Source organism: Cucurbita pepo, chromosome LG06 (genome assembly GCF_002806865.2).
Source record: "Cucurbita pepo subsp. pepo cultivar mu-cu-16 chromosome LG06, ASM280686v2, whole genome shotgun sequence".
In the NCBI taxonomy this organism is placed as follows: domain Eukaryota; kingdom Viridiplantae; phylum Streptophyta; class Magnoliopsida; order Cucurbitales; family Cucurbitaceae; genus Cucurbita; species Cucurbita pepo.
The window spans coordinates 10,569,089-10,588,968 of record NC_036643.1 but is presented as its reverse complement, the minus strand read 5'-3'; the positions used below and the strand labels follow the sequence as shown (position 1 = coordinate 10,588,968).

General features: G+C 40.9%; 1 protein-coding gene across 7 annotated transcripts; it reads left to right on the top strand.

The window, feature by feature from the left end:
- Positions 1-5,514: 5,514 nt before the first annotated feature.
- LOC111797134 (protein NRT1/ PTR FAMILY 5.10-like) lies at positions 5,515-19,447 on the top strand. Of its 7 annotated transcripts, none has more exons than XM_023680044.1 (5): positions 5,515-5,648; positions 7,308-7,348; positions 7,423-7,640; positions 17,349-17,896; positions 18,539-19,447. In XM_023680044.1, exons 1-5 carry the CDS (start codon positions 5,581-5,583, stop codon positions 19,353-19,355), a joined length of 1,692 nt encoding a protein of 563 aa, XP_023535812.1. In that variant the 5' UTR covers positions 5,515-5,580; the 3' UTR covers positions 19,356-19,447. The 7 variants fall into 7 exon arrangements, with proteins under 7 accessions (XP_023535812.1, XP_023535810.1, XP_023535809.1 ...); XM_023680042.1 differs by lacking the exons at positions 17,349-17,896; positions 18,539-19,447 and adding exons at positions 8,422-8,969; positions 9,916-10,877; XM_023680041.1 differs by lacking the exons at positions 7,308-7,348; positions 7,423-7,640; positions 17,349-17,896; positions 18,539-19,447 and adding exons at positions 5,764-5,981; positions 8,422-8,969; positions 9,916-10,877 and having other exon boundaries at positions 5,515-5,689.
- The last annotated feature ends 433 nt before the right edge of the window (positions 19,448-19,880 follow it).

Genomic DNA, 19,880 nt, shown 5'->3' with positions numbered 1-19,880 from the left:
GTGTCAAATACAAGTATAAGATCTCATATCGATTGGAGAGGGAAATGAAACATTCGTTAGTGTGGAAACCTTTTTATAGTAGACGAGTTTTACAATCGTGAGATTGATGGCGATATGTAACGGGCCAAAACGGACAATATTTGCTAGAAGTGGGCTTGAGCTGTTACAAATGGTATCAGAACGAGGCACCGAGTAATGTGCCAACAAAAATATTAGGCCTCCAATGGAGTGGATTGTGAGATCCTACATCAGTTGAAGAGGGAAACGAAGCATCCGTTATAAGGGTGTGAAACCTCTCCCTAGTAGACGCGTTTTAAAATCATAAGGTTGATGGTGATACATAATGAGCCAAAACTATCCACTTTGCCTGTTACAACTTGACACCAATTTTATCCATATAAGAAATTTGAAATGAAATTAACATCTGTTCTTCACATGTCTAAATCATTTATTTGGAATTGTTATATTGAAATCTTACCTTATTCCCCATAAAAAATTTGTCATCAACATAAAATACGAGAAAACTTTTGTTTTTAATCTTAGAAATTAAATCTCTCTAAGTAATTTGCGTAGGTGCGTTCATTCAGATTCATTTTCAAAAAAGAATTCTAATTATTCATTTAACATATCTAATATATAAAAAAATTGATTCGAACAATACGAATAGGCTCTTGAATGACAATATGTGAAAAAGTTTATTCTACTGTAGACTCTTTAGGTTATTACTTAAGCATGATTCTCTCGTGATCACATGCTATTCTAATAACATTAAATTTTTTTAAATTATAAATAAAATAATCAAATTATTATTAAATTTTCATTTGGGCCTAGATTGAAATAAGTGAAACAAAAGGCTCATTAAGCGATAATTTAGCCCAAATCCAAAGGGCGGAGCCCAAGACCAATTTGTTATTTAATGTCGTCGTCTGTACATAGGTGTCTTACCTTTATTCAAAAAAAGGTAAAACGTGCTTTCAGTATTTAAAAATACTCGTATGTAATCCTACTATTAGAGTCGAAAAATGCAATCAAACACAATCATAGTTTATAGTGGGGCATATTTTTCATGACTACTCCGTAGTCTTTACTTTCTTTTTTGGATAGGTTTGGATGCATAATACTTCTCTACACACGGTTCGCACATGTGCACATAACCCACTAGGCGGGCTTCTATATGTACTTCTTTGGTTTGACTACGGGCTAACATATGCCCATGCTTGTCAGAGACCAATGGAAAGAAAGGAGTGCGTATTATATCATTGTTATGCAACTATATACGTAACATATTAGGGAATCAACCTGTATTTGTGACATACAACATGCATGAGGGTTGCATATCTTAAGTTGTGATGTACATCATACTTCCATACTTTTCAGGGCATGAATTCCCTTATGAGACATACATAAAAATGTGTTAGATGTCACAATCGCACTCTTGATGGCAGCGGACTTCCGATTGTGCGGCACTCACTTTCCAACGACAAGTGAGCTAAGCCAATTTGTTCTTACGTCGCCTACGGCCAAGCGATGTATGCTCGAGCCTCTGGCCTCGGTTTAAGAAGAAGGTTTTAGAAAACGAGGGCAGAGAAAGATTTTCGAAAGAGAAATTTTGAAAGAGACGTTATGTAAGCTAGTAAGAGAATAACAACAACGGCTCACAGTATATAACCTTTGGTAGGGAGAAGTTGACAACCAGTCATATCCCCTATAGTACATTTTGAGGTATTTCATGTCTGGCAGACCTATACATGATTTTTTCGAAACGTCATACTTCCTAGAAATACAAAAGTAAAACATTAGAACATGGAAAGACATAAAGGGTTTGACTTGTCATGGGCATGCTGCCATGGGCAACACGCCTTGGGTGAGCATGACCGTGACACCAGACATATCATTCATATTTATCATACATAGTTCATCAAGTGTCTCATAGGACATAACCTGATCATAGTATCATAACATACATGAATCAATACACTGGTAGTACACGGGTGGTATATGCATCACAACATATCATTAGCATATCATATGACAAGTAATAACACAAAAAGAAACCATAAATTGCGTGTTTGTAATACATCATACAATTAGTTCAACCTAGCCGGAATGAATTATATTTTTATTATATCTTAGAAAAATTTTAAAAAATTAAATAAAGTATCATCTAAATACTACTAATCTATTATTTTAATTTAAATATGATTTTTACACGTAAATACTTTAATAAATATTTATGAACATGAACATAAACCTTCCCATTTTAAAACCTTACTTATTACACAAAAGTGTATTTTCAGCTAAAATGACAATTTAACCCATAAAATTGGATGATATTGGTATTAGGTTATGGAGTTGCTTATTTATAGCTTAGTGTTATACTATTAAAACTATATTTAGTAAATGACATAAAGTAAAATGTCATAAATAGTAAATAGCTATGTATAATAAAAAATTATATCTGGTAAAACTATAGTAGATAGTTATATATAGTAGATGGTTATATCCGGTAAAGGCTATATATAATAAGCTAAACTTTATATATCCCTCGCATAGTTTTGAAAATGTACTTTCTATATTATCTGCATTTTTTCTTACTGTACATATTTGTAATCATCAATACAAATCGTTTAGCCAATATTCTCCTTCCATTTTCTCTATCTTGTTCTTTGTGTTCATCTAGATCGATTGTGTGTGCTGTTGTGCGATCCTAACAACTGATATCAGAGCTAGGCGAAAGTCACCACGATCTGTGAAGATGGAAAGTTCAAAGATTGGAATTGAGAAGTTTGATGGATCTGATTTCGGTTTCTGGAAGATGCAGATTGAATATTATTTGTATCAGAAAGGTCTTCACGAACCACTGTTAGGGGTGAAGCTGGGTACCATGACCACGGAGCAGTGGAAGCTCAAGGATCGACAAGCCTTAAGGCTGATCCGGTTGACGCTATCCAGAAACTTGACGTTCAACATCATCAAAATATGTACAAAAAACCGTCTGCTATGAACAAGGTGTATTTGATGCGGAGATTGTTCAATCTAGAGATGTCTGAAGGTGGATATGTTGCTGATCATATAAATGAATTCAATATGATCGTGAGTCAACTGAGTTCAGTGGAAATTAATTTCGAGGATGGAATTAAAGTGTTGATTTTGATGTCATTTTTACCCGAGTCGTGGGATACTGTTGTTGCCGCAATCAGTAGTTCCCGAGAATCTGATAAACTGAAGTTTGATGAAATTCGAGATGTAGTTCTCAACGAAAGTATTCGCAAACGAGAAACTGGAAATTCATCTGGTAGTGCTCTCAGTGTTGAACAACGGAGAAGAAGTAAATTGAAGGTCCCAAACAAAGGGCGATCAAAATCAAAGAACCGAGAAAAATTTTCAAATAGACCAAACGTATTGTGTTGGAATTGTGGAGAAAAATGTCACTTTCAGACAGGATGTACAAGACCAAAGAAGAAGCAGAATCACAAATTTGGAGATGATAATGATTCTATAAATTCAACAGATGACATTGGGGATGCGTTAATCCTCAGTGTGGATAGTTCTATTGAATTCTGGATTTTGGATTCAGGTGCATCTTTAAATTTGTCTCCAAATAATGAGTTGTTCCGAAATTTCAATTCTGGAAATTTCGAGAAGGTGTATCTTGCCGACAACAAAGATTTGGAGATTAAAGGAAAAGGGGATGTTTGCATAAAAAGTCCGGCAGGAAATTAGTGAGCACTAAAGGATGTCAGATATATTCCTAGTCTCAAGAAGAACCTGATCTTTGTTGGTCAGTTGGACAGCAGATGTTATGCAACAAAGTTAGGGAAGAGTTCGTGGAAGATTATGAAGGGTGCTATGGTGGTAGCACGTGACATAAAATCTGGAACTTTATACACCACTGCATGGTGTATGAACATAGCTACTGTTGCTGAGAGTGCTTCAAATTCAAGTCCATGGCACAATAGACTTGACATATGAGCGTGAAAGGAATGAAGATGCTGGCTGCGTAAGGAGTTTTAGAAGGTCTGAAATCTGTTGATGTGGTTCGTTGTGAGAACTACGTTATGAGTAAGCAAAAACGAGTTAGCTTCACAAGGACTGCCAGAGGATTGAAGAAAGTCGGAGTTGAGCTTGATTTGCGGGGAAACTCACCTAGTGATGTTGTAGCAGATACTCATGAAACTCATGAGACTACTGTTGAGGAACCAAATGTGGAGCAAGGTTCCAAGACCACGAAGCAAGTGAGAGTTGAGCTTGAGTTGCAAGGAAATTCACCTAGTTATGTTGTAGCAGATACTCATGAAACTCCTGAGACTACTGCTAAGGAACCAGATGTGGAGCAAGGTTCCAAGACCACGAAGCCAGTGGGAGTTGAGCTTGAGTTGCAGGGAAACTCACCTACTGATGTTGTAGCAGATACTTATGAAACTCCTGAGACTACTGCTAAGGAACTAGATATGGATCAAGGTTCCAAGACAACGAAGCAAGTGGGAGTTGAGATTGAGTTGCGGAAAAAATCACCTAGTGATGTTGTAGCAGATACTCAAGAAACTCTTGAGATTGTTGCAAAGGAACCAGCGGTAGAGCAAGTGACACCTGAACCAGTGTCAAGAAGATCATCCAGTACTATCAGAGTACCAGATATGTATGTACCTTCATTACCCTATCTGTTGCTGATGAAAGGGAACCAGAGCCCTTTGATGAGGCCCTACAGTTGGAGGATACAACCAAGTGGAAGCAAGCCATGGATGATGGAATGTCTAGGTTTCAAAAATGCGTTGTATTGAGGCTGAATACGTGACGATGTGGATGATGGACTATCTGGAAGAATTGGGCAAGAAGTAGCACGAAAAGATTCTTTATAGAGATAGTCAAAGTGTCATATAGTTGGTGAGGAACCCGATCTATCATTTAAAGACAAAACATAGAAGGCAATATCATTTCACTTGGAGGTTAAGTGGAAGATGGTGATGTGTTTGGAGAAGATAGAGGGTTCAAAATATCTAGTAAACATGTTAACAAAATGTGTTGATGTTGGAATATTGAGGTTGTGCAAAGCCTCAATTGGTATAGTGCAGTGAAGATGCTCATATGATTGTTTGAGAATGAAATTATTGGTTGACTAGATCAGTCTCCAAGGGAGAGAATTGTTAAGTTATGGATGCTCATATGATTGTTTGAGAATGAAATTATTGGTTGACTAGATCAGTCTCCAAGGGAGAGAATTGTTAAGTTATGGAGCCTGCTTATTAAGATGCTCATATGATCGTTTGAGAATGAAATTATTGGTTGACTAGATCAGTCTTATTGGTTGACTAGATCAGTCTCCAGGAGAGAATTGTTAGGGTATGGAGCCTACTTATTTATAGAAATGTGATTTACGTAACCATGTAAAGCTATATACGATAGATAGTTATATATAGTAAATGGTTATATTAAAGTTATATATAGTAAGCTAAATCATATACTTTTTATATTCTCTCCATTATCTCATCGTGTATATATATATATATATAATAATTGGAAAGTGGAATTCGGAGTGAGTGATTGGGGTTAGAGGCGGCTTCCCCCGCACTAAACGCTAAGATGGAGGCTCCTCTCTTGGAAGACACGGTGGAGGGTGCGGTTGATTACAATGGCCGCCCAGTCCGGAGATCCGATTCCGGTGGCTGGAGATCCGCCGCCCTCATTATAGGTAAATCATCGTTCGCCTCTTCTTTTTCTTCTCTTTTCCGATCCAATTTCTGTATCCTCTCCAATTCTTGTTAGGAGTGGAGGTTGCCGAGAGATTCGCCTACTACGGAGTTTCCTCCAACTTAATTAGCTTCTTGACCGACCAGCTTGGCCAGTCGACGGCCACAGCGGCGGAGAATGTCAATGCTTGGTCGGGTGCCGCCTCCTTGCTGCCTCTACTTGGCGCCTTTCTGGCTGATTCCTTCCTCGGACGATACCGTACCATTGCTCTTTCCACTGTCCTTTACATCCTGGTTCCTCCTCTGCTTTATTCTCCTTTTACTGCCTTTTCTTTTTCCTATAAAGTTTAGAAGACTATGCAAGTTACTGGCTAGGGCTCTGGTAGTTTGGATTGTTTAGTTCCTGTAAAGCCATTGATCTTTCAAGTAATATTTTATAGCCCAAACAAACTCTAAATTCATGTGCTCCAAGACCACGCAGTTCGTTAGGAATCACAAACCTTGATATTGAATTTTGCTTTTGGTTTCTCCGAAAGGCCTCATATCAACGATCATTTCCTTAATTAGCCAATGTGGGACTCCCTCCCGACCATCCTCAACAATCCTCCCCTCGAACAAAGTACACCATAAAGCCTCCCCTGAGGNTATATATAGTAAGCTAAATCATATACTTTTTATATTCTCTCCATTATCTCATCGTGTATATATATATATATATAATAATTGGAAAGTGGAATTCGGAGTGAGTGATTGGGGTTAGAGGCGGCTTCCCCCGCACTAAACGCTAAGATGGAGGCTCCTCTCTTGGAAGACACGGTGGAGGGTGCGGTTGATTACAATGGCCGCCCAGTCCGGAGATCCGATTCCGGTGGCTGGAGATCCGCCGCCCTCATTATAGGTAAATCATCGTTCGCCTCTTCTTTTTCTTCTCTTTTCCGATCCAATTTCTGTATCCTCTCCAATTCTTGTTAGGAGTGGAGGTTGCCGAGAGATTCGCCTACTACGGAGTTTCCTCCAACTTAATTAGCTTCTTGACCGACCAGCTTGGCCAGTCGACGGCCACAGCGGCGGAGAATGTCAATGCTTGGTCGGGTGCCGCCTCCTTGCTGCCTCTACTTGGCGCCTTTCTGGCTGATTCCTTCCTCGGACGATACCGTACCATTGCTCTTTCCACTGTCCTTTACATCCTGGTTCCTCCTCTGCTTTATTCTCCTTTTACTGCCTTTTCTTTTTCCTATAAAGTTTAGAAGACTATGCAAGTTACTGGCTAGGGCTCTGGTAGTTTGGATTGTTTAGTTCCTGTAAAGCCATTGATCTTTCAAGTAATATTTTATAGCCCAAACAAACTCTAAATTCATGTGCTCCAAGACCACGCAGTTCGTTAGGAATCACAAACCTTGATATTGAATTTTGCTTTTGGTTTCTCCGAAAGGCCTCATATCAACGATCATTTCCTTAATTAGCCAATGTGGGACTCCCTCCCGACCATCCTCAACAATCCTCCCCTCGAACAAAGTACACCATAAAGCCTCCCCTGAGGCTATGGAGTCCTCGAATAGCCTCCCCTTAATTGAGGCTCGACTCCTTCNCGGTTGATTACAATGGCCGCCCAGTCCGGAGATCCGATTCCGGTGGCTGGAGATCCGCCGCCCTCATTATAGGTAAATCATCGTTCGCCTCTTCTTTTTCTTCTCTTTTCCGATCCAATTTCTGTATCCTCTCCAATTCTTGTTAGGAGTGGAGGTTGCCGAGAGATTCGCCTACTACGGAGTTTCCTCCAACTTAATTAGCTTCTTGACCGACCAGCTTGGCCAGTCGACGGCCACAGCGGCGGAGAATGTCAATGCTTGGTCGGGTGCCGCCTCCTTGCTGCCTCTACTTGGCGCCTTTCTGGCTGATTCCTTCCTCGGACGATACCGTACCATTGCTCTTTCCACTGTCCTTTACATCCTGGTTCCTCCTCTGCTTTATTCTCCTTTTACTGCCTTTTCTTTTTCCTATAAAGTTTAGAAGACTATGCAAGTTACTGGCTAGGGCTCTGGTAGTTTGGATTGTTTAGTTCCTGTAAAGCCATTGATCTTTCAAGTAATATTTTATAGCCCAAACAAACTCTAAATTCATGTGCTCCAAGACCACGCAGTTCGTTAGGAATCACAAACCTTGATATTGAATTTTGCTTTTGGTTTCTCCGAAAGGCCTCATATCAACGATCATTTCCTTAATTAGCCAATGTGGGACTCCCTCCCGACCATCCTCAACAATCCTCCCCTCGAACAAAGTACACCATAAAGCCTCCCCTGAGGCTATGGAGTCCTCGAATAGCCTCCCCTTAATTGAGGCTCGACTCCTTCCTCTGGAGCCCTCGAACAAAGTACACCCTTTGTTCGACACTTTGTTTGACGCTCGAGTCACTTTTAACTACACTTTTGAGGGTCCCAACTTCTTTGTTCGACATTTGAGGATCCTATTGGCATGATTAAGTTAAGGGTATGACTCTGAAATCATGTTAGGAATCACGAATCTCTACAATTGTACGATATTGTCCACTTCGAGCATAAACTCTCATGGTTTTGCTTTTGGCTTCCCCACGAATCTCGACAATCGTACCAATCAATATGTATTCCTTGATCATTCCCTTAATTAGCTAACGTGGGACTCCCTCCCAACAATTCTCAACCAGGATTAACTTTTTTTCGTTTTGGTCGTTTTTTCTTTTGTTGATTCTGGAACTCAGGGACTTGGATTGTTGACTGTGTCTGCAACGCTTCATTCTCCCAGCATTTCTAGCTGCCAACAGACCGAAAAATCCCTACCATGTTCCCCCGGCCTTTTCCAAGTAATTCTATTTTTCTCCTCCTTATATGTTGTGGCATTTGCTCAAGGTGGACACAAGCCTTGCGTCCAAGCTTTCGGAGCTGACCAATTTGATGGACAACATCCAGAAGAGAGCAAAGCTAAAAGCTCTTTCTTCAATTGGTGGTATTTCTGTATCTCTTTGGCCACTTTTGCAACTGTTAATATCTTGAACTATGTGCAAGATAACCTCAGCTGGAGTCTTGGGTTTGGAATTCCTTGTATTTCTATGGTTTTGGCACTCGTAGTCTTCTTGCTTGGAACTAGGACGTACAGGTTCATTAACAGAGGAGATGAGGAAAACCCATTTGTAAGAATTGGACGAGTGTTTATCACAGCAGTAAGAAATTGGCGAGTAAATTCTTCTGAAATAGCTCATGAAGAGGAAACCCGTGGCCTGTTACCACACCATAGCTCTCAACAGTTCAGGTAAATATGGAGACTAAAAGAAGGGTAAAATGTACTAGATTATTTCTGTTCTCGTCAGAAATTTAGTCATTATGTAACTGCCTAAGCCCAAGTCTAAGTCCACCGCTAGCAGATATTGTCCTCTTTGGACTTTTCATTCCGGGCTTCCCTTCAAAGTTTTAAAACACATCTTCTAGGGAGAGGTTTCCACACCCTTATGAAGAATGCATCGTTCTCCACTCCAACCAAGCATCCTCGCTGGCACTCGTTTTCTTCTTCAATTGATGTGAGACCCCAATCCACCCCCCTTCGAGGCCCAGCGTCTTTGCTGGCACACCACCTCGTGTCCACCCCCTTCAGGGCTTAGCCTCCTTGCTGACACATCGCCGAGTGTATGGCTCTGATACCATCTGTAATGGCCCAAGCCCACCACTAGTAGATATTGTCTTATTTGGTCTTTCCTCAATGTTTTAAAATGTGTTTTCTAGGGAGAGGTTTCCACACCCTTGTAAAGTATGCTTTGTTCTCCTCCCCAACCGATATGGGATCTCACCTCCACCTCCCTTTAGGGCCAACATCCTTGTTGGCACTCGTTCCCTTCTTTAATCGATGTGGGACTCCCCACCCCAATCTGCCCCCTTCGAGGCCCAGTGTCCTTGTTGGCACACTGCCTCGTGTCCACCCCCCTTTGGGACCCAGCTTCCTCACTAGCACATCGCCCAATGTCTAACTCTGATACCATTTGTAACCATCCAAGCTCACCGCTAGCAAATATTGTCATCTTTGGGTTTTTCGTTCCAGACTTTCCTTCAAGGTTTTAAAAGGCCTCTTTTAGGGAGAGGTTTTCACACACTTGTAAAGAATGCTCGTTCTCCTCCCCAATAGACGTGGGATCGTAATGGATTAACAAACCATTTTAGTTTATATGTATTATTGTAACCCTTTTCTGGATTCTATACTTTGGTAGGTTCCTCAACAAAGCATTGATTGTACCCAATAGTTCGAAGGAAGGCGGTCATACATGTACCATCAGTGAAGTTGAGGAAGCAAAAGCAGTACTTAGGCTTCTTCCCATCTGGGTTACATGCTTAGCATATGCTGTTGTATTCTCCCAGTCATCAACTTTCTTTACTAAACAAGGAGTCACGATGAACAGATCAATAGTTCCTGGATTCGACGTACCTGCTGCTTCACTTCAATCCTTTATCGGTCTGTCCATTGTCGTTTCCCTCCCGATATATGATCGCATACTCATTCCGATCGCAAGAAATTTCACTGGGAAACCTTCTGGAATTACAATGCTACAGAGAATTGGATTTGGGATGCTATTATCTTCTCTTTCCATGGTCATTGCTGCATTAGTCGAGATAAAAAGGCTCGAAACAGCTCAAGAATATGGTTTGGTTGATCTGCCAAAGGCGACTGTTCCTTTGAGTATATGGTGGTTGGTTCCTCAGTATGTACTGTTTGGAGTTGCCGATGTCTTCACCATGGTTGGGTTGCAGGAGTTTTTCTATGACCAGGCTCCGAGCGGATTAAGAAGCATCGGTCTGTCGCTGTACCTGAGTATTTTTGGCGTTGGCAACTTTTTAAGCAGCTTTCTCATCTCTGCCATTGAAAATCTAAGCAGTGGCGATGGCAAAGAAAGCTGGTTCAATAATAATCTGAACAAAGCTCATCTTGATTACTTCTACTGGTTGCTTGCTGGGCTTAGTGCTATTGGGTTGGCTGCTTTCCTATGTTTTGCAAGAACTTACATCTACAGTAAGAAGAATACCACATGAACAAGACTATTTTGGAGTATTGTAATTTAAAAGCTATGTATTGAAACTGAGTGATTGGAATATGATTCCATTGTTTAGAATGGTCTTCTTCAGATTTTCAGGACTTTTACCTGTTTATAAGTCTTTCGTATGGTTTGTGTCTCAATCTCCCTTATACGGTTTGTGTCTCAATCTCTCTTTTCTTGACAGCAGATTTGGCGAGGGTGCAGTACTTACTCTCAGCACTGAGTGAGTCAAGCCAATTTCGGATCACGTTGCCTACGATCGGACAACGTATGCTTAAGCTTCTAACCCGAATGTGAGAAGAAGGTTTTAGAAAGTGGAGGCAGAGAGATTTCGAAAAAGAGTTTGAAAACAAGGTTGAGAGAGATTGAAACGGAGTTATTTGACATACAAGCAAAAGATAACAACGGCTGAAACAGCATATAACTTTTCGGGTAGGGAGAATTTGTCGACTAGTTGTATCCCTTTACATTCTGCGGCATTTCATGTCTACCATGCGTAAACATGATTTTGCCGAAATGTTATACTCTTAGCAAAAGCAAGAAAGAAATTACACATCATGAAAGCGGTAAAGGAAAGTGATAAAGTGATATAAGGTAAGGATTTCAACGTGTAATGGGTGTCACAATTGCACTTTTAACAGCAGCACATTTGCGATTGTGTGACACTCACTTCCCAGCAACAAGTGAGTTATGCCAATTCGTTTTGCGTTGCCTACGACCAGATAACGTATGCTCGAGCCTCTGACCCCAGTTCAAGAAGAAAGTTTTAGAAAACAGGGGCAGAGAGATTTCAAAAGAGAGTTTTAAAGCAAGATTGAGTGAGATTGAAATTGGCGGTGTATAGTATGCAAGCAAAAAGGCAACAACAACGACTTACTGTGTATAACTATTCGGGTAGGGAGTAGGGAGAAGTTGACAACTAGTCATATCCCCTAAAGTACATTTTGAGGCGATAACTATTCGGGTAGGAGGAAGTTGACAACTAGTCATATCCCCTAAAGTACATTTTGAGGCGATAACTATTCGGGTAGGAGGAAGTTGACAACTAGTCATATCCCCTAAAGTACATTTTGAGGTGATAACTATTCGGGTAGGAGGAAGTTGACAACTAGTCATATCCCCTATAGTACATTTTGAGGCGATAACTATTCGGGTAGAAGGAAGTTGACAACTAGTCATATCCCCTATAGTACATTTTGAGGTGATTTAGGTCTGGTAGACATAGACATGATTTCGTCGAAACGTCATACTCCCTAGAAATACAAAAACAAAGAATTACAACATGGAGAAACATAAAGGGTTTGGCTTGACATGGGCATGCAGCCATGGACACGCCCTAGACGAGCCTGATCGTGACAACAGGTATGCGCAAGCACGAAAACTTGCATCCACAATAAGAGGAACACAACATGTAAATCATTAACAACTCCTTAATAAACTAAAATTACTGTCAACGTACTTAAACTATATAAAACTCTCTTGTCTCCCCGGTAAAATTTAGCTCTCCATACAAACTGAATTAAATAGACGAACCCACATCTCAATAATATAGAATTGATAGAATAAGAAAATAGAGTAAGAAATTAGAGAGTTATCAAATTTGGTTCCCTTTCTTTGAACTCTCACATCCACCTCTTTGCCCTAATCAATCATTCTTAATCTTCGTTTTCTTCTGTTGTCATAGCTGTTGGATTAGGGTTATTCTTCTTCTCTGGTTTCACAGTAATTCATAGTAGTTGAGACCGCTGTCTATCCGATTTTTTAGCCATTCAGGGGTAGACAAATTAATAAATTGTCCACACCTAGATATTCCTAATTGGGTAGTCATTGACCTGATAGCTGATATGGATTAAAATTTCCATGTTATCCCGGCTCGATTCATGCCAATTGATATTTTCTCATGGTGACCATAGTTAACTATTTTATTATTTTAGCTTGCTAATTAGAACAAATGGGAAAATGGTTTGTAGGAGTGAAGAAGGTATTGTGTTATTGGTCAGGTTTGGCATAAAAAAAGTAGCAAGCAACCTCGTTTAAATTGTTTAATCCGGCTACTCACATTAATTAATCGCACGCTAACATCGTGGCCGATACAATAATTTCATACGGATCATGATGCAGTGAAATAGTAATACAACTTCTTCATACGGATTCAGAAATGGAGTGATCAGTCCAATTTCTCGATCGGCTCTGCCTCCACACTCCGACGCCAAAATGGAGGCTCCTTTGTTGGATGAGACGGTGGAGGGTGCTGTCGATTACAATGGCCGCCCAGTCCTCAGATCCAAAGTCGGCGGCTGGAGATCCGCCTCCTTCATCATAGGTAAATTGTCTTTCGCCTCTTCTCCTTCTTCTCTTTTCCGATCCAATTTCTTTATCCTCTCCCGTTCTGATTAGGAGTGGAGGTTGCCGAGAGATTCGCCTATTACGGAATCGCCTCCAACCTGATTAACTTCTTAACGGAGGAGCTCCGCCTGTCCACGGCCGCAGCAGCGCAGAATGTTAATGTCTGGTCCGGAGTCGCCATGATGCTACCTCTACTCGGAGCTTTTTTTGGCCGATTCCTTCCTCGGACGGTACCGCACTATCGCTCCTCTGCTTTACCTTTTTTACTAAATTATGCAAGTTATTGGCTAGAAATTATGCAAGTTATTGGCTAGAGCTCTCGTAATTTAGAATTGTTTTGTTACATCAGCATGACTCCCTACAATAATATGATATTATACACTTTATCCAAGATCTCTCTTCGAACAAAGTACGTCTCTCGTTAATCGAGGCTCGACTCCTTTTCTTTTGGAGTCGTAGTCATTTTTTACTATGCCTTCGAGGAGCTTTGACTTCTTTTTCTTTTGGAGTCCTTTGTTCACCGTTTGAGGATTCTATTGACATGACTAAGTTTAGAGCATGACTCTGATACCCTACTAGATGAACACGACTCTCCATGATGGTACGATATTGTCTAATTTGAGCATAAGCTTTCATGGCTTTGCTTTGGGTTTCCCCAAAAGGTCTCGTACCAATGGAAATAGTATTATTTGATTATAAACTCATGATCATTCCCTAAATTAGCCGATATGAGACTTTCGTCCAACATTCTACTTATCCTGCCTCTTGACCGAAGGGCCAACCCACCTCACACTCCCCCCTTCTCTAATGCGCATATTGAGATTGAGCTTGCTTGCATCTGATCTAAGCTTATCGCTCGCCTGCCTCCAACTTTCTATTGCGCCTGCCGTTAACTCCTGTTTACCTTTCTTAAGTCTTGTGCCTGACTTTGAAGTAATATTAGATTCAAAAAGTACGATTAAAGGGAGGAGATATCTGCCCTAAGAAGCAAGTCCCACTCCGTCCAAAGCTTCAACTAGCTCTTCGGTACCGTGGAGGGAAGTTGTTCGAAATAGAAAAGAAGAACGAGGTCATGATCGTAAGCGAATGTGGTCCCCACTTTTTGAATAGTGTCCTGTGGAAGGTCTTCCCAATCCGAGTCAATTAGGAAAAGATCCAGTCTGCATCATCTTCTCTTTGTTTCTCGACCCTATAGTGACAAAACCATACCTGTCTCTTAGAGCGAATAGGATGATCGGGCCGAGGGCAGCCTCCTCTTCCCCTTTAAATTCTTCATTTCTTGGAAATTCGATTGCTTTTTTGGTTTCTTGGTTGTCATGGAAACTACTAAGAACCACGAATCTCACAATGGTATGATATTGTCCACTTGAAGTACAAGCACTCTGCTTTACTTTTGGTTTCACCAAAAGACCTATACCAATGAAGATAGTGTTCCTTATTATAAACCCATGATCGTCCTCTTAATTAGCCAATGAGCCAATATAGGACTACTTTAATCCTCAACAGAAACCATCATGGACCTAACTCAATCTAAGTCGGATTCCTTTGCGATTAAGGCACAACTGAATCCCTTTATGGTACATCATTCCGTCGACCCAACTACATTATATCTAGGCCGTCTTTACTTAGAGCTATCAACTATATCTTTTCTTCTCGGTGGACTAAATTTGATCCAAGGGCTCCACCATGTGTATTTGTTTGGATATCCTCCCGGCATTAAACGCTATAAGCATTTTGATATATCTAAATCGTTGTTTATTTCAAGAAGTGTTATATTTTGAGATGAATTATTTCCCTTTCTGTCACAGCCCAATATTAAAAATTTTAAAAAATTATATTTAGAAAAATTAAATTAACACGAGCATGTTTGATTATTAGTTTGACGTTAACCTGAGCATGAATTGTATTTTTATTATATCTTAAAAAAATTAAATAAAATATCAACTAAATACTAGTAATATATTAATTTAATTTAAATATGATTTTTTATAAGTAAATATTATAATAAATATGCATGAACATGAACATGAACATTTGGATTAAATTGGAACCTTCCCATTTGAACGGAGGAGGATATTTAAAACCTTATTTATTACATAAATGTGTATTTTCAGCCTAAAATGACAATTTAACCCATAAAATTGGATGATATTGGAAACTGGAATCCGGAGTGAATGATTGGGATTTGAGGCGGCTCTCCCTCCGCACTAAACGCTAAAATGGAGGCTCCTCTCTTGGAAGACACGGTGGAGGGTGCGGTTGATTACAATGGCCGCCCAGTCCGGAGATCCGATTCCGGCGGCTGGAGATCCGCCGCGCTCATCATAGGTAAATCATCATTCGCCTCTTCTTTTTCTTCTCTTTCCCGATCCAATTTCTGTATCCTCTCTAATTCTGGTTAGGAGTGGAGGTTGCCGAGAGATTCGCCTACTACGGAGTTTCCTCCAACTTAATTAACTTCTTGACCGACCAGCTTGGCCAGTCGACGGCCACAGCGGCGGAGAATGTCAATGTCTGGTCGGGTGTCGCCTCCTTGCTGCCTCTACTCGGCGCCTTTCTGGCTGATTCCTTCATCGGACGATACCGTACCATCGCTCTTTCCTCTGTCCTTTACATCCTGGTTCCTCCTCTGCTTTATTCTCTTCTTTTACTGCCTTTTCTTTTTCCTATGAAGTTTAGAAGGCTATGCAAGTTATTGGCTAGGGCTCTGGTAGTTTGGATTGTTTTGTTCCTGTAAAGCGATTGATCTTTCACGTAATATTTTGTTGCCGAAACAAACTCTAAATTCATGTGCTCCAAGATCAGGCATAAGGTTTGCTAGGAATCATGAATTTCACAATGATTGAGCTTTGCTTTTGGTTTCTCCGAAAGGCCTCATAAGATTATTCGTTACTTATCACTCCCTTAATTTGCTAAGGTAGGGCTCCCTCCCAACAATTCTTAACAATCCTTCCTTCGAACAAAGTACACCATAGATCCTCTCTTGAGGCCTATGGAGCCTTCAAATAGCCTCCCCTGAATTGAGGCTCGACTCCCTTCTCTAGAGCCCTCGAACAAAGTACACCATTTGTTCAACACTTGAGTCACTTTTAACTACACTTTCTCGAGGGTCCCAACTTCGACATTTGAGGATTCTATTGACATGGCTAACTTAAGGGCATGACTCTGAAACCATGTTAGGAACCACGAATCTCCACAATGGTACGATATTGTCCACTTTGAGCATAAGCTCTCATGATTTTGCTTTTGGTTTTCCCATCAGGCCTCGTACCAATGAAGATGTATTCCTTATTTATATATATCATTCCCTTAATTAGCCAACGTGGGACTCCCTCCCAACAATTCTCAACAATCCTCTCCTCGAACAAAGTACACCATAGAGCCTCTCCTGAGGCCTATGGAGCTTTCGAATAGCCTCCTCTTAATTGAGGCTCGACTCCTTTCTCTGGAGCCCTCGAACAAAGTACACTCTTTGTTCGACACTTGAGTCACTTTTGACTACACTTTCGAGGGTCCCAACTTCTTTGTTCGACATTTGAGGATTCTATTGACATGACTAAGTTAAGGGCATGACTCTGATACCATGTTAGGAACCACAAATCTCTACAATGGTATGATATTGTTCACTTTGAGGATAAGCTCTCATGACTTTGCTCTTGTTTCCCCAAAAGGCCTCATACCAACAAAGATATATTCCGTACTTATAAACCCATGATCATTTCCTTAATTAGCCAACATGGGACTCCCTCCCAACAATCCTCAACCATCCTCCCCTCGAACAAAGTACACCATAGAGCCTCTCCTGGGGCCTATGGAGCCCTCGAATAGCCTCCCCTTAATTGAGGCTCGACTCCTTTCTCTGGAGCCCTCGAACAAATTACACCATTTGTTCGCACTTGAGTCACTTTTGACTACACTTTCGTGACACTTTCGAGGGTCCCAACTTCTTTGCTCGATATTTGAGGATTATGTTAACATAGCTAAGTTAAGGCATGACTCTGATACCATGTTAGGAATCCCGAATCTCCACAATGGTATGATATTGTCCACTTTGAGAATAAGCTCTCATGACTTTGTTTTTGGTTTCCCCAAAAGGCCTCACGTCAATAAATATGTATTCCTTACCTATAAACCCATGATCATTCCCTTAATTAGCCAACGTGGGACTACAATCCTCAACAAGGTTACCCTGTTTAACCTTTGTCGTTTTGTTCATAACCTTTGTGGTTTTGTTCATTTTTTATTTCGTTGATTCTGGAATTCAGGGACTTGGATTGTTGACTGTGTCTGCAACGCTTCATTCTCCAAGCATTTCTAGCTGCCAACAGACCGAAAAATCCCTACCATGTTCCCCCGGCCTTTTCCAAGTAATTCTATTTTTCTCCTCCTTATATGTTGTGGCATTTGCTCAAGGTGGACACAAGCCTTGCGTCCAAGCTTTCGGAGCTGACCAATTTGATGGACAACATCCAGAAGAGAGCAAAGCTAAAAGCTCTTTCTTCAATTGGTGGTATTTCTGTATCTCTTTGGCCACTTTTGCAACTGTTAATATCTTGAACTATGTGCAAGATAACCTCAGCTGGAGTCTTGGGTTTGGAATTCCTTGTATTTCTATGGTTTTGGCACTCGTAGTCTTCTTGCTTGGAACTAGGACGTACAGGTTCATTAACAGAGGAGATGAGGAAAACCCATTTGTAAGAATTGGACGAGTGTTTATCACAGCAGTAAGAAATTGGCGAATAAATTCTTCTGAAATAGCTCATGAAGAGGAAATCCGTGGCCTTTTACCACACCATAGCTCTCAACAGTTCAGGTAAATAAGGGGACCAAAAGAAGGGTAAAATGTACAAGATTATTTCTGTTCTGTCTAAACTGCGGATATATTATGTGTAAGAGCCCGAGCCCAAGCCCAAGCCCAAGTTTACCGCTAGCAGATATTGTTCTTTTTGGGCTTTCCATTCCGGACTTCCCTTCAAAGTTTTAAAACGCGTCTTCTAGGGAGAGATTTCCACACTCTTATGAAGAATGCATTGTTCTCCACTCCAACCGATGTGGGATCTCACAATCCACCCCCTTCTCGACCCAGCATCCTCGCTGGCACTCGTTCCCTTCTTCAATCGATGTGGGACCCCCAATCCACTCCCCTTCGAGGCTCAGCATCCTTGCTGGCACACCATCTCGTGTCCACCCCCTTCGGAGCTCAGCCTCCTCGCTGACACATCGCCCGGTGTCTGGCTCTGATACCATCTGTAACGGTCCAAGCCCACCACCAGCAGATATTGTCCTCTTTGGACTTTCCCTTTTGGGCTTCCCTTCAAGCTTTTGAGAGGTTTCCACATGCTTGTAAAGAATGCTTCGTAATCCTTCCCAACTGACGTGGGATCGTAATTGATTTACATGCCAATTTATATGTATTATTGTAACCCTTTTCTTTCTGGATTCTATACTTTGGTAGGTTCCTCAACAAAGCATTGATTGTACCCAATAGTTCGAAGGAAGGCGGTCATACATGTACCATCAGGGAAGTTGAGGAAGCAAAGGCAGTACTTAGGCTTGTTCCCATCTGGGTTACATGCTTAGCATATGCTGTTGTATTCTCCCAGTCATCAACTTTCTTTACTAAACAAGGAGTCACGATGAACAGATCAATTGTTCCTGGATTCGAAGTACCCGCTGCTTCACTTCAATCCGTTATCGGTCTGTCCATTGTCGTTTCCCTCCCGATATATGATCGCATACTCATTCCGATTGCAAGAAATTTCACTGGGAAACCTTCTGGAATTACAATGCTACAGAGAATTGGATTTGGGATGCTATTATCTGCTCTTTCCATGGTCATTGCTGCATTAGTCGAGATAAAAAGGCTCGAAACAGCTCAAGAATATGGTTTGGTTGATCTGCCAAAGGCGACTGTTCCTTTGAGTATATGGTGGTTGGTTCCTCAGTATGTACTGTTTGGAGTTGCCGATGTCTTCACCATGGTTGGGTTGCAGGAGTTTTTCTATGACCAGGCTCCGAGCGGATTAAGAAGCATCGGTCTGTCGCTGTACCTGAGTATTTTTGGCGTTGGCAACTTTTTAAGCAGCTTTCTCATCTCTGCCATTGAAAAACTAAGCAGTGGGGATGGCAAGGAAAGCTGGTTCAATAATAATCTGAACAAAGCTCATCTTGATTACTTCTACTGGTTGCTTGCTGGGCTTAGTGCTGTTGGGTTGGCTGCTTTCCTATGTTTTGCAAGAACTTACATCTACGGTAAGGGGAATACCACGTGAACAAGACTGTTTTGGAGCATTGTAATATAAAAGCTATGTATTGAAACTGAGCGATTGGAATATGATTCCAATGTTTAGAATGGTCTTTCCTATGGTTTGTGTCACAATTGCCCTTTTCTTGACCGTCAATTTGGCGATTGTGCGGCACTTACTCTGAGCACTAAATAAGTCTAACCAACTTCGGATCGCAATGCCTACGGTTAAATAACGTATGCTCAAGTATCTAGCCCGAATTTGAGAAGAAGGTTTTAGAAAGTGGGGTAGATAAATTTTGAAAGAGAGTTTGAAAACAAGGTTGAGAGAGATTGAAACGGTGTTATATGACATACAAGCAAAAAAAATAAGAACGGCTTAAATAGCATATAACTCTTCAGGTAGGGAGAATTTGACAACTAGTTGTATTTCCTATAGTACATTCTGCGGCATTTCATGTCTACTAGGCGTAAATATGATTTTGCCGAAATGTCATACTCTTAGAAAAAGCAAAAAAGTAATTATATAACATGAAGCAGGAAAGGAAAGCAA